Source organism: Dysidea avara, chromosome 10 (assembly GCF_963678975.1).
Source record: "Dysidea avara chromosome 10, odDysAvar1.4, whole genome shotgun sequence".
Taxonomy (NCBI): Eukaryota; Metazoa; Porifera; class Demospongiae; order Dictyoceratida; family Dysideidae; genus Dysidea; species Dysidea avara.
The window spans coordinates 30,037,033-30,051,354 of record NC_089281.1 but is presented as its reverse complement, the minus strand read 5'-3'; the positions used below and the strand labels follow the sequence as shown (position 1 = coordinate 30,051,354).

General features: G+C 38.9%; 4 protein-coding genes across 4 annotated transcripts in view; 2 read left to right on the top strand and 2 right to left on the bottom strand.

Annotated features, from left to right (window-relative positions):
• Nucleotides 1–44: 44 nt before the first annotated feature.
• LOC136236491 (opioid-binding protein/cell adhesion molecule-like) lies at nucleotides 45–2,516 on the bottom strand. The gene is made up of 8 exons (XM_066026645.1): nucleotides 2,365–2,516; nucleotides 2,149–2,308; nucleotides 1,965–2,095; nucleotides 1,494–1,799; nucleotides 1,296–1,449; nucleotides 1,076–1,239; nucleotides 592–774; nucleotides 45–545 (listed from the first exon to the last, which is right to left on the bottom strand). Exons 1-8 carry the CDS (start codon nucleotides 2,411–2,413, stop codon nucleotides 337–339), a joined length of 1,356 nt encoding a protein of 451 aa, XP_065882717.1. The 5' UTR covers nucleotides 2,414–2,516; the 3' UTR covers nucleotides 45–336.
• Nucleotides 2,476–5,227, top strand: LOC136236490 (uncharacterized protein YqeH-like). Its single transcript, XM_066026644.1, has 4 exons — nucleotides 2,476–3,595; nucleotides 3,731–3,862; nucleotides 3,916–4,032; nucleotides 4,900–5,227. The coding sequence occupies exons 1-4, from the start codon at nucleotides 2,606–2,608 to the stop codon at nucleotides 5,173–5,175; spliced, it is 1,515 nt and encodes a 504-aa protein (XP_065882716.1). The 5' UTR covers nucleotides 2,476–2,605; the 3' UTR covers nucleotides 5,176–5,227.
• On the bottom strand, nucleotides 5,154–5,789 carry LOC136236493 (peptidyl-prolyl cis-trans isomerase H-like). Its single transcript, XM_066026648.1, has one exon. It carries the CDS (start codon nucleotides 5,725–5,727, stop codon nucleotides 5,215–5,217), a length of 513 nt encoding a protein of 170 aa, XP_065882720.1. The 5' UTR covers nucleotides 5,728–5,789; the 3' UTR covers nucleotides 5,154–5,214.
• Nucleotides 5,756–14,322, top strand: part of LOC136236492 (drebrin-like protein B) — a 23,682-nt gene continuing 15,115 nt past the window's right edge. Inside the window, exon 1 of the mRNA XM_066026646.1 lies at nucleotides 5,756–5,888. Coding sequence (XP_065882718.1) covers nucleotides 5,803–5,888 — 86 coding nt within the window. The 5' untranslated portion in view covers nucleotides 5,756–5,802. The remainder of the gene's footprint in view (nucleotides 5,889–14,322) is intronic.

The following is a 14,322-nucleotide window of genomic DNA, read 5'->3' as shown; positions in this document are numbered from 1 at the left end:
AATATTGCATTTCGTAAATCCTGACACGTGTGTAGATCATATGGTAAAAGTGCTCACATTCATTTTAAATGTTATTACAATACTGTACTGGAATAGATAATACAGAGCCTGATCCTATTACAGCTGTATATACTAAACATATCAGTTTAAGTAAATGTCATTGTTCCAATGTCTTATATTCATCAATTGATTGAGCCTCTACAATACCTCTCCATGTAGAGCACGGCTCATATTTACTTTAAATATATAGTGTGTGTATGCACATTCAGGTATGATAAAAATTACAGGTACGTACAATATACTATAGTGTTGTAGTGTAGTTGTGTGTGTACATGTCTAGTAGTTTTCTTCTCCGAAATTCTTCTCCCATGTTTGTGAGCCACTTTCTGTCTCCTTCTTTTCATCATCATCATCATCTTCACCAGTAAACTGTTTCTCCCAAGTTTGTGAGCCTGTCTCTTCATCATTGCCTTCATCCCCAGTAAACTTTTGTTCCCAAGTCTGTGAACCTGTCTCATTAAACTGGTTGTATGCTGGTGAAGCAGCTAAAGAAAGTTTGAGTGAATACTGGCACACACCACACACACATACTCATTGCATTAGCATCAAATGTGTTCTCATAAAGTTGTGTGGTATCATCACCAGATTTCCTTGTCACTACCAGTCCAGCAAAGCACAGCACATAGATGAGGAGGATCAACAAAGTTAACAAGAACATGCAAAATATTATACAATAGATCAGTATCATCCACCAGCGAGTCCAGAGCAGCTCATCTGTAAACACAAAAAGTTACTACAATAACGAGAGTAATGCATAGGAGCCCCCCTTAAAATGTATTGGACACCTCACTATATCTTAACAATCACCCTATTTGTATTAGTGTACACATATTTAGACCTCTGAAATCAGGACATCTCACTAACAAGGACACCTTGATAATCAGGACACTTGTCCATGGTCCCATTTGTATTAGTGTACACACATTTAGACCCCTGAAATCAGGACACCTCACTAATAAGGACACCTTGATAATCAGGACACTTGTCCATGGTCCCATTTGTATTAGTGTGTTACCTTCTTCTTCTATTCTAACTGAGAATGCTCTCCATGCTGATCCAAGCTGATTTGTAGCAGTACAGTTGTACACACCAGAGTCAGAAGGGTTGGCATGTGTCAGTACAAGGATGTCAGTCCCTGCTGCAGCATATACACCACTACTGGTCCTTATTGTTGATATCCTATTGGAGTTACAGAGATAAAATGTGTTGTGTTTGATTTATAGCATTCAACGTACTGTACTTGATCTTTAGTCCACACATAAGTTGGTGTTAGTCTGCTCTCAATGTTACAATGAAGTTCAAACCTCCTGTCTCCATCTGGCTCATAATTGATCACTGATATAGTATGCTCTGAGCCAGCACTGACTCCAGTTATAGGAGGACCATAGCCTATACTCATATAAAAGTGTTATATAAAATGCTATGACTCGTACCTACGACAGATAAGTAGATGAATGCAGTGATTGACTGAGTGTAGCTGGCATTGTAGATCCTTGCAACTTGACAGCTGTATTGTCCAATATCAGTGATCTGAACACTTGGAATCACAAGCCGTTCATTTCTTGATCCAGCTAGCTGCACATTCGGGCCAGCTCCCAGTGGGACAGGGTTAGAGCCGTTGAACCAAGTGAACTGAATTGTTGTATCATACAAATTTGTGGTGTTACAATCCAACAGAGCAAGATTGTTAATATCATTGACTGTTAGGTTGGTGGGTGTTGTCAGAAATCCCAGCTGATCTGTATGAAACACACAATGGAGAAACCTCTCTTAACCTTTCCAAATTGTAGCCAGCTGTATCAAAATACATTCATTGGTTCGGGCCAACAGGTATATGAAAACATTTATCCAGCACAACAAAAATGGGGTTAAAATTCTCAGCCCTTAAGTGTCCAATGTCTTACCAATCACATCCAGGTACAATCTTGTAGAGTTTGTCTCGTGTCCAGAAGTTGCATTGCACAAATACCACCCCACATCACTAGTTCTCACACTAGGAAACCTCAGGATTCCTTCAATCACGTCGTAAGTAGTACTACACAAAATAATATTGATCACACAATTTCGCACTTCACAAACTCATCTTACGGGTCGACTGCTGTTAGAGTATTTCCTTGTACCCTAAACCATCTGATGATTGGGATGTGAATGTTGTCAGTGATAAAGGCGCGGCATCTCAGTGCGGCTGGAAACCGAACAAGGACGGTGACATTTTCGCTACTCTCAAATGTAATCACGCTCAGCGCGCCTGAAGGAGAAACAGGTCACTGCCCCGCCCCCTTGAGCTACGCTGAAACAACTCACCTAAAATATTCGCTAATAAAGCGATACAGAGTAGTAACCTCCCTGCCATCTCCAAGTTCACAAGTAGGCGTTGCCTTTTTACTATTTACAGCACCACCCTACTGCTGGACGTGCCACACCCAATAAAATGGTGCACTATATTTAGAATAAATGTGAAACAAGAAAATGCGATCATAATGTTTGTTCATTACGTGAACTCAGCCCTGCATGGTTTCAACCTATGATGGGTATTATTTAGAGTATGATCAGTGTAATGTGGAAGCCGAGACTAATCTCTAGATTTATAACAGTGTTAAAGACTTCCTGTGAGAGATCTGCTCCATGCAGACACTCCAGATGTTTATCAGCCGATACAGGCGAAGATGCTGAATATTCCAGGCCACCCTCGAAGTCACAAATAGCCAAATCTGAAATTTTTGGAGTTTCAAAACCAGGCAAGTTTCAGCTGTGTAAAGGTTGTGGAGTTTGCTTGCAGTCCAAAGAGCCAAACAAACTTGGCTATGTTCCTAGCCTAGAAAAGATTACGTGTCAACGTTGCTTTCACTTGACTCATTATGAAGACGCTTTACATGTAACATTATCAACTGAAGAATACTTCAACATGTTATCAGGCCTTAATACTAAGAGAGCGTTAGTTCTACTGATGGTAGATGTACTTGACTTTCCCAGCAGTCTCTTCCCCAATATATCTCAATTGATATCTAGAGAAAGTGAATTGTTAATTGTTGGTAACAAGGCAGATATTTTGTTAGAGCCAGAGAATAGCAAGATGTGGGATAAATATTCTCACTACATTCTTGAGATAGCAGAGAAGTCAAGTTTGAGTGGTTGTAGAATAAGAGGTGTTCACTTTATCAGTGCTAAGACCGGTCAAGGTCTCGATGACCTAGTACAGTACATCATGACACAGTGGGGTAACAGAGGTGATGTGTACCTGCTTGGGTGTACCAACGTTGGCAAGTCTACACTGTTTAATCAGTTAATGAAGATGATCTGTGGCAGTGATAAACTTGATTATAATTTGCCGTCAACCATTTCTCGTCTTCCCGGCACAACACTTGATGTGCTGAAGTTTCCTCTTGTCTCTGTTCTTAAATGGAAGAGATTACTAGTACACAAGGAGAGGGTAGCAAAGTTGGGATATGAACCAGAGCCGGGTAGAGGTGGCTACATACCCCCAGCTCATGAACACTGGCTACATGATACTCCTGGTGCAGTCAATGATAAACAGGTAATAATTTAGGAAATATCTTGTGAATTCTCGTTTGCATCATTACAATGTTCATCTGTTCTGTTGACAGTATAATATCAGTAGAGACAGTTATACTGTACTACATCGATATTACAAGTATATTGACTTGTACAGCTAATCAACCTGCTAACTACTGCAGAACTAAAGAAAGTGCTACCATCCAAACCTCTCAAACCAAGGAGCTTCATCTTGAAACCCGGACAGACATTGTTTCTAGGAGGACTGTATCGTCTTGACTACATCTCAGTATGGCAAAGTTACATGTGGAAAAATTGTTATTCTTCCATCTTGTAATGTAGGGAGCCACTACAGCATATTTCACTGTGATTGCATCACATCTATTACCCTTACACACTACCAAGACAGTACAAGCAGTGGCCCTGTATGAGAAACATGTTGGAGGGCAACTATTAGGAGTAAGTGTATTATAAGTGGATCATGTTATGTGTACAACATAATAGGGATGTGGCAGTATTGACATTTCTACAATACAATTGACACTATCATGAGTATTGACCAGTTCCCCATACATTCTCTTGACAAAGCCACAGACGGACCTGCATTCATGCACAAATGTCTGGTGACAATGCTCAAGATTCTTGGGCGATCCCAGCCAAAATTGCATAATTGCATGAATGTACTTAAAAAGCAGCCATTTTATTACCTAGATGTTTGTTGTTTAAAACTGAAGAATCTTGACTCAATGTTTCACCACTATTCTGAGTTTTACTTTTATTCCTAGCCATTTTTGAATGGTTTTTGTTTTAAAACAATCATGCAACTCAATTTTGATTGGCCAGCCAATTTTTTGGCTGGATTCCACTTTTAGGCCCAAGAATTCAAGCATCGTCACCAGTGTTTGCACATAAGTGCAGGCCCGGTTGGCACAAGACTACCCCCAAGGAAACAGGGTCCAGGCATAAGACTAAGGCTGCCCTACGTTTCTGATCACGTTAAGTACAAGACACACACCCTGCAATGTCTGCACCATTGTTTTTCAGTTATTAATGAAGGAAATGAGTCAACAAAGTTTACCTGTGTGGAAGTTTTCATTTTAGCTTTTTTACTTCTTACATGCAGACTGCTTTGGCACATGTGGTGCATATGGACTAACACAGACAGCTAGGTATACACATGCTTTTTGGAAAATAAACGGACTATAAGGATTATATCCTAGGCCTTCTTCTATATTGATAAAATACCTTTGTAAGCTGGATTACTGTAGATACATACTGTAATGTTGCTAATGTATCATTCAAGAACTCTGCTCTCTTAATACACAGGTACCTATTGGAGGTCCAGACAGGATGGCTGATTATCCACCATTAGTATCCACCACACATACTATTACTGGTGTTGGCTGGAAGAAGAGTGCCTCAGATCTCATCTTCTCTGCTGTAGGATGGGTAGCTGTCACTACTGCAAATAGAGTACAAGTACACTTGGAGACATTTGCACCCAAAGGCATTGATGTACCGATTAGAACACCAGCCCTGTTAGCAGAAGCTGTAAACCAACGTGGTAGTAGATCACGAAGTGATAAAACAAAATTCTACTAAACCTTATGATGTATTCATGTCGTGTACATACAAATAATATTACATTTCTCCACATTGTGTAACCACTACTGGTAGAATAGGCTTGTTATTAGCACCTGTTGAAACGTTCTCAATCTTCCTTACTATCAGCAGTCCATCTATCACTTTGCCAAACACAACGTGTTTGCCATCTAGAAAGTCACACTTAGCACAAGTGATAAAGAACTGACAACCATTAGTGTTTGGTCCACTATTGGCCATAGAGAGAAGCCCTGGAGTGTCGTGTTTGAGCCTAAAATTCTCATCTGCAAAGCTTGCTCCGTAGATGCAGTTACATCCTGTACCGTCCCCTTCAATGAAGTCTCCACCCTGTATCATAAAATCCTTGATGACGCGGTGAAATGTGGCTCCCTTGTAGCCTTGGGGTACTCCATCTTTGCGAAACTCTCCAGTACAGAATTGTCTGAAGTTCTCAGCAGTCCTAGGAACAATGTTAGCAAACAATTCCATCTTAATCCTCCCCACTTCCTTTCCACCGATAGAGACGTCAAAGAACACCACGGGATTCGCCATGATCTCGCGCGCTTCGAGCTTAAAGCTTTTGTTCTATTTATAGCGCACTCGGCAGGTATTAACGCCCATCTAAAAATGGCTGGCGGCATTAACTTGAAGAAGTACGAAAAGGAATTGAAGGCAGCCGTCGATGATGTGCTAAGTGACTCCGATACTGACTGGTGAGTGTGAAGCGGTATATTGTAGCTGTCGCTTCTTAATCAGTGACCACATTGTCGTCCTTGAAGACGACTAGAACACAATGATATTATTACAGAACAATGAAAAGGTATATAGTGAAAAGCTGGTTAATGGCAGTCTCTTAGGGTCAGACTAGTTTGGGCGGTGTTCACTTTCTATACTTCATTCTGGAGAGTTATGGTTTCAAGGGGTAGTCACCTCAATACTGCCTGTTGAAACACTTACGACCGGTATCAAGATTCGATCAAGCGGCCTTTTTACGGTGAATCAAGCGATCAAGACGTCTGTAAAAGTGACAATCAAGTACCTTTGAAAGCTCATTTTTAGCAGCATGAAGCTTTTACGGCAGACTATCAAGACGCTTTTATAGGTGAAATTAAATGATCAAGGCAAAATTTTAACCATCAAAATTCTTGACCCTGGTCGCAAATGTAACAACTGGTAGATGAAAGTGGCTATCCCTTGTGGTTTTAGTCAGCTGATTGTTGACCCCTGTCTACTGCACAGTGTGCTTGTCGTCTAGCATTTTTTATAGAGATATTCCATCTCCATAGTAACTAATATTTCCAGTGTAATTTCTCGATTATTCCATATGTCGGCCATTTTGTTGTGCATCTCTGTCAAGCGTTGTACAGTAATATTGTTAGCCTGTCCTATTGTATATGTAATACTAAAATGATGCCCATTCATCATGGTTTTGTCCATTTGTTATGCGTGCAACATGCTCAGTATAGCTAGTCTCAACCCTTCCCATAGGCACATGTCGGCCACTTTGTATACAGATTATATAGCCGGCAGAAAATGGTTGTTATGGAGATAGAATATCTCTGGACACTCACCTAGTGATTAAGGTTGAATAATGTATCCACCATTCTCAGTAGTCGCTGATCAATTTATAAACCCTAGCTATTTCTGTAACATTGTCAGGTTGTACATAATATGGTGTTTGGAATGTTTTGTTCATTTGCTAGTCGGGTTGGGAGTTAGTTTGTGAGTTGTGACTTTGTTTTCATATGAGAGGAAGATTTCATGAAGGCATACACTGTAAATAGATCTTGTGATAACGGTCAAAGTGTTGACTGGACTAAATCCTGATTATTAACTTGATGACTCGATCATCTCCAGCCTCAGATTTTCTGTTTTCATTAGCCCTAGTGTAGCCTTATAGCAACCAGCCAGAAGGTTTATACAAATTACAATACTTAAACATTTGTCCTTATATCTTAGCTTACTACTTAAGTTACGGTACTATCAAGTTGAGACTACAGTACCACTGTTACTGCTTGTAACAACTAATATACATATTGGTTAAGAGTATTATCAAGAGTTCATAATATATAATATTTAGGAGAGTATCCAAAACACACTGCATAATAATGTTATGCAATAGTCGTCATCACCAAAGGTGTTAACTTGCTTCAAGAACTATAAGGGCCTTGAAGTGCTTGCAGGTCTTCGCTTTGGTATATCAACGCCTATCAACAAGTCTTTCATGGCGAAGCCATGTGTTGGAGTTTACTGAAATTATACTAAAATATTCAGATATATTACACAATGTTGCACAATTAATACGCAGTGCAGTGCATTTTGAAGGGGCAATACAGGCGTTGGATACTCTCCTAAATATATATATTATGAACTCTTGGTTGGTATTATTAATACTTTTATCCAACAATTATAACAGCTGTCCCCTGCAAATCAAATTATCACAAGAGCTGTCCTCAGATAAGAGGTATGGAATATACAGGTTTGAAGTTGTCATCTGAAATAGCTGGGTAAAAGTGTGAGCTAAGGAATCCTTATTAAAACAACTACACTATCACCTTCACATAGTAGCCACCAAGAGGTGGTTAGTTACATATCATCATCATTCATCTCGTGGTCTCAAAGAAAGAAACGTTGAACTAATAATTCAACATTTACTCAATGCCAAATATTCTATAGCACAGATTGTACCATATTGAAACCTGACATTTTCAAGAGATGAAACTTGTAAAATACAATTTTCATGTTCAATTCATGGAAGTTTCGTTCCCAGCTATACGTTAATATCAATGCCAAATATTCCAGACCCCTTTCAAACCTTCTCAGTGCAGGATTTGCTTTCCTAACTTTCAAAAATCCCTTAAAGGGATAATGTGTCGTAAAATTGTTTTGTTATGAAGCCAATTAAGATTGCATAGGCAAAGAAAATTGCACTGTTGTCTGTACGTGGGAGAAAAAGCTTATCCCTTATACCCAAAATGCGTGTACACAATATGGACACACATGGCAACACTAGGTGGGGTAACTTAATTCTTATAGACTATAACTACACACTAGAAGTGAACACTGTAGGTATATCTGTCCTTGTACAACAATTGTTAACCAGGTGAGCCAGCAGAGCTTATAATGGCCCCTAAGCTGTTGCTGTCTTCTGGGTGCCAGCCACGTTCACATTGTAACAGCTTGCTTTTCTTGCTGAACTGCAGCTATTAATATGGTACTTTATTTCAATGCTTTACTTCCAGATTATTCATCTGATCCTCTTGAACCATAGCTACTGTATCATATAGCAGTTATACTGTGTATACTATATACTCTATACTATACCCCTATGTCTGTGATGGTTGTACACAAGCATATCACAATGGAGTCTTTCTCAGCCAGTCATCACTTTGTAGTTGAGGTGCCTCTCTTACAAATGCTGGAAGGCTACATATTATACTGTTGTCCCTGTTGGCTTTGTGGTTGAGTTTAACAAGGTAAATGACTTGTCCTCTTAAGAGTAGGATAGAGTATTTAAGTATCAAAGATATTTTCAAGTTATTCACCAAACCAATTGTTGTTGTTATTGTGGTAGGGATGGGAAGTACTTTCCTGTAATACTAGCTGTTTACTACATAATGGCCTCATTTTAAACCAACCGTACTGAGTGGGTACTTATCTGTAAATAGCTTAATTAGCACAAAATTCTGTGCCCAAGTGCCTCATATAGAGGTTGTGATTATAACCTTGAAATAAAATCTTGATAAAGGGTAACTATGTAGCAAGACAACAAAGTACAAGTAAAATAACTGGTCTGTCGTGTCTTGTTTTGAGAAGTTCCATTGTTTTCTGTAGGAATTACATACATGCACACAGTTACATACATACAAGCAGAGCTCCTATGCATTTTGAAAAGCTTTAAATTGATTTTCCCAACTGTTGATCTCTTTGTGCTTACCCAGTAGTAGTAGTAGTAGTGGTAGTAATAGTAATCAACGTGAGGGTGACTTCACGCTCATTTCTTTCTTACACCGACATATCGTCCTCACGAGGATGCTTCTTTTCCACTTTTGTAGTAGTTGAAGACTGTAAGTTATCGCTGAACGGGCAACTTCGTTCACTGGAATAATTATCAGTAGGCATGCTTCTTGTTGAGATGGCTTAATCACTTCCAGGCTTCTTCCCAGTATAAACTCTCAGACATTTCCAATGAGACAAATTGTATGCTGAATCATTGCCACCAGACACTAGTACCTGTTCATCTAGCTACTTTATTATACCCTCATCTGCCGTATTAAAGTCAACGAAGGTATTTAACCTTTAGCAGATCCTCATCATCACGTACAATTCTCATCATCACGTACAATCCTCATCATCATGTACAATCCTCATCATCACGTATAATCCTCATCATCACGTACAATCCTCATCATCACGTACAATCCTCATCATCACGTATAATCCTCATCATCACGTACAATCCTCATCATCACGTACAATCCTCATCGTTATGTACAATCCTCATCATCACATACATCCTCATCGTCACATACACAAAGGGGATGTGTTGTATGTCTACCTTAAGAGAGCCAAGTCAGTTTGTGGAGAGTAGATGGATCATTCATATGACTCTCCTTCAGTAGAGCTAGGTCTGTTGATGTATCCTGGTGGTCTGTATCCTTGATATCAGACCTTACTGGGGAGCTTTTTTTGAAATCCATGTTCAGTACACTGAACCCTGATTTGGTAGTTGACGGTGGGTTAGGTAGGACAGGTCATCTCACCTGAGTGACTTATTTCACTAAAATGGCAGTAGGCTGTACCAGCAGTATTGCTAGTAGGTGGTGTTATTTGGCTTTATAGAGTCCTCCATAACCTCTGGACTATATATACACATCTTTCTGCTGTTAGAGCTTTTGCCTGATCACTTAGTCATCATTTCAACTTCCTGACACGAATCATAATTATGTGGGTTGATTTGAGGTGACTGGATACCCAGTAGATTACCTGTAACTTCACGATAGGTTCGAGCATTAACAATCTTATTAATAACAATCAAGCATGGAGACCACACCTCTAAACAATCTATTAATTCAAACACAATTCTATATATTAATTTACGATAATAGTACAGTGAAAATAAGGAAGTAGCCACACCCCTTAGGAGAAAGGCTGACTTGATACTCTAATACAACAGTCACCCTAATAGAACAGTCACACATGTATAGCTGTATGCTATAATAAAAACCAAACAAATTAATTTTAAAATTAAGTAGGAATTCAAGCAATAAAAATTTGTGAAACGAAAGATGAATGATGGTATTACAGGTGGGAAAACCCCTACTTTGGCATTGAACAATATATGCCAATGTAGGGATTTTCTCTCAGCTATGTGTTGTCATTCATCTCTTGTTTCACAGTTTTTATCCCTTGGATCCCTACTTCATTTTTAATAATTTTAGTGTATTGAAAGTTCTCATCCTTGTCTTATCTAGCAGCAAGGATAACTGTGTTTTCAACCATTGAATGAACAAGCCATTTATCACACATCGTGATAGTGTAAACACATTAGTCAGATCTTGGGCAGGGTTGATAGTTTGACCAAAGGGCGACCAGTATAAATACATTAGCTTATATGGTAGTGTTACGGGTACAGTGAAATCAGTACACCTTACACATGTAATCATTTTGACCCGATAATAATCATTGGAGACGTTTTCATATATTACCAGTTGTTACAAACTTCCCTCAGTTTACAACTGATCTTGTATAAATATCTGCCCCCATTTAGTTGCTGGGGGTATACAACAGCAAGAGTTAATAATAGTGTCACTCCACTATTATTAACAGTTATAAACACTGGATCTCAAATGAATTCCTACTGCAATCATAACAATTCCATCCAGTGTTCAGTGTTATAAACAAATAACGTTATATTAACTGCTTGAATCTGTCCATGAAATATACTGAGAAAACATAAGGAGAGTACATCACTGAAGAGTTAAGTTGATTTGTGAATATGGTCATGTATAAATACTAGTCTACCAGTTAGTAGCCAGGGTAAAAATTTGCTTGAAAAGTAAATGCCCTGTCCATAATTTGATATGTCAACTGTGTAAATATTATGGTTTAGGGACACTACCTGTGTAGAGAACAAGTGAATCCTACTGAGGGCACAGTTATAGTTTTGACTGCAAATACGCTCCAACTCGTGGGGGACAGTGGACTTAGTATAATAGCAGGTCCCATCTGGTCCATGTATGTATGTCCTGTACGTGACCACATATCTATCACCACATGTCCACTCATTTTATGAATTTGTCTAAATGGCCAAAGGAATGATCAACCAAAGTTTCAGCCCTAAAGGCTGAGAGTGTTAATAGCTACAGTGCTTCCAAGTGTTAGTAAGAGAAAGAATAAGTTGTACAGTGATAATAAGAACAGTAAACTGGTAGGTGCAGTTTAATGAATGCAGTATGAAAAATCCTTTTAACACTGGAGTTTAGGCAAGGAAAAATAGTGAACCAGATATCCAGCACAATCACCTTGGGTGTACCAACATGAAAAATGATTGCTGAACTTAGTGAACACGATTAAAGTTCCATATAACCACATGCGCATTGTCTGTGATTATTGCTGGGTCCTGACGGGGGTGCTTTAAACAATATGGAAACATACCTTTCCGGTTTTGCAACAACTGTACATGTGCCACAGCCACCGTAAAAATTGAGAGAGGTTCAACCTTCCCGGCTCTTCCGGCATCGTAAGCAGGATGATTTATTAATGGAAACAAACACCGCATGCAAACGCCAGCAATGTTCAACACAAAGAAACCAAGTATGGTGCCTACAAGGATGCCACACTTCGTAGAGTGTTATTAAAACACCTGTAATGTGCTGTGTTACAACAAATTAAGGCGTACCTTTGGTGCCAGGGTCGTTTCCAAGGTTCACTAAACTTATAAAATATGGAAAAATACAGATGTGTAGCGAGCTGTTAATCCATCTCGGCCACAGTCGCAGGCCAACCACAACACTACCATAGATACTTTGACTCGTAGGCACCTTAATAACAAGGTTTTTCCATTTGTACCTTCTTCATTGCAAAATAGGTGTTGAAATAATTTATGGATTTAAAAAATATTTCACTCGTTGTCACATTCTAGTTTAGGCTTTGTACAAACATGTTGGATTCTTGCAGATTGAGATTCTTGCAGATTGAACCTTTGTATGAAGAGCGATAAAGTTGTCTACAGAAGTTGCACATATGCAGACAACTTACAGTGCTTATGTGCTCCATTCACCAATGGTCCAAGCTTGACCACTCCAAGTCTGTAACTCTGTGATTTTCATCAGCATTAATACTCAGGTGAATCCTTCTATCACTTGTACAATAGGTGATGTTAATTGCTTCGTTGTTCTTTGATGCTATCATGGAGTCCTTAGGACTATCTTTATCTTTCTGCAAATGATCAACACATTTAAGATACCTCTGAACAGTGGAACACAATATTCACTATGGTGTCATAGTAGATACTTAACATATCTCATTTACCTTGTTAGTATACACTATCATCCCAACTTGACACAACCAGGTTTATCAATCCAGTGTAAACAGAAAAAGAATTGCTGACAAGTTGATCCACCCAACCCGTATGATTAAGTTAAGGATGTAGTAAAGTTAAAATGGCACACTGTGGAAGAAGAAAATGTCAACTTACTGACCTATGAAGACTAAGGCACACTACTAAAGTGGTGTTTAAGGAACACAAGACAATGTATGACAAGCTTATAGGTGATATGGTAATAGCAAGAGCTCATAATATATATACTGAGGAGAGTATCCTACTCTCATATACCCCTGTAGAAGGGCATATCGTGAAGTTATGACGTAACGACAAGATGTTGTGGTTTGTGATGTATGGGAAGCCGTAAAAGTGCAAGAATCGTTAGCGCCGTTTCACACTTGCGACACTCAGGATAGCCGTATTTGCGAATGGCCTAGTAAGAAATGCCTACGAAGCGGTCTTAACCCATGAAGGAACGATTGTAGTTGGGTGAGAAACGCTTAGAGCTGGGGTTAATTTGGTTGCTAGCGACGTTGGTAGGTACGTGTTCAATTGATACCATGTTCAACTAATGACATCATTAATTATACAAAGAAAAACGGGCGAGCTCAGAAGTGTTACGTCATAACTTCACGATACGCCCTTCTACAGGGGTATATGAGAGTAGGATACTCTCCTTAGTATATATATTATGAACTCTTGGTAATTAATAAGTATAACAGATCTGGTGTACACTGTACGATGTTTAGCACAACACTTTTCATGTATTAGTGAATACTCAATTGTTACAGCTTTAGTGGGTATCAACAGAAACGTTGAGATGTACAATAATACTAGATGAATAAAAAAATGGAAATTTTAAAATAGGAATAGGGATCACTGAAAAAAAAGCCACAAAACAAGAAGGGATCGCTGGGGTGGTAATGTAAACCACAAATCCCTATTTTGACTCTCTGTCATAAACCTTTAGTTACATGCTCTGTCATTTTGAAACGAGTCAAAATAGGGATTTGTGGTTACATTACCACCCCAACGATCCTTTCTTGTTTTGTGCTTTTTTTTCAATGATCCCTATTCCCATTTTAAAAATTTCCAATTTTTTATCCATCTAGTTTGTGTACTTTTATTTCTTGATAATGAAGACTGTTGTGAATAGTGTAATTTTGCATTCTGCATAGTAATGCTGTCAACGTTTCAGAACACAATCAAATTGTAATCTGCATACAGAATGATTCTCTTAATATGAACTAGAATTCACATTACTGGTGCCTTTAATAGCTGTCAAATTCAGTGCAAGGATTGTTGTTATACACTTGACTGCATTATTAGAGTATTTACGTGACTGCTCTATTAGAGTATTTAATCTGGATAACCTGCCCACGTACAATAATCACGGAGCGAAAAAACCACCTTGCAACAAGGTATTCAGCACAGATTAAGCTTCCTGGCCTATACTGAGTTTAATAAAGACAGATTCTATTAGCCACAGGCAGTGCACACCAAAAAACCTAACTCTTGAGTGCAATCTTGTATGGATTCTCGTGCGTAATGGCATTTTGGCAAGAAGAAATGGCCCGGTTTGGGCTGTTTCCATCCGAAAA

What these genes read in the sequence shown, in the direction of transcription:
- LOC136236493 (XM_066026648.1), bottom strand. Translation starts at nt 5,727, where the DNA reads ATGGCGAATCCCGTGGTGTTCTTTGACGTCTCTATCGGTGGAAAGGAA.
- LOC136236491 (XM_066026645.1), bottom strand. Translation starts at nt 2,413, where the DNA reads ATGGCAGGGAGGTTACTACTCTGTATCGCTTTATTAGCGAATATTTTA. An exon ending in AGTTAGAATAGAAGAAGAAG is followed by an intron (nt 775 to 1,075) that starts GTAACACACTAA and finishes TTGTGTTTACAG; the next exon opens with ATGAGCTGCTCTGGACTCGC. An exon ending in ATTTGATGCTAATGCAATGA is followed by an intron (nt 546 to 591) that starts GTATGTGTGTGT and finishes AACTTTCTTTAG; the next exon opens with CTGCTTCACCAGCATACAAC.
- LOC136236490 (XM_066026644.1), top strand. Translation starts at nt 2,606, where the DNA reads ATGATCAGTGTAATGTGGAAGCCGAGACTAATCTCTAGATTTATAACA. An exon ending in GTGCAGTCAATGATAAACAG is followed by an intron (nt 3,596 to 3,730) that starts GTAATAATTTAG and finishes TGACTTGTACAG; the next exon opens with CTAATCAACCTGCTAACTAC. An exon ending in ATCGTCTTGACTACATCTCA is followed by an intron (nt 3,863 to 3,915) that starts GTATGGCAAAGT and finishes CTTGTAATGTAG; the next exon opens with GGAGCCACTACAGCATATTT.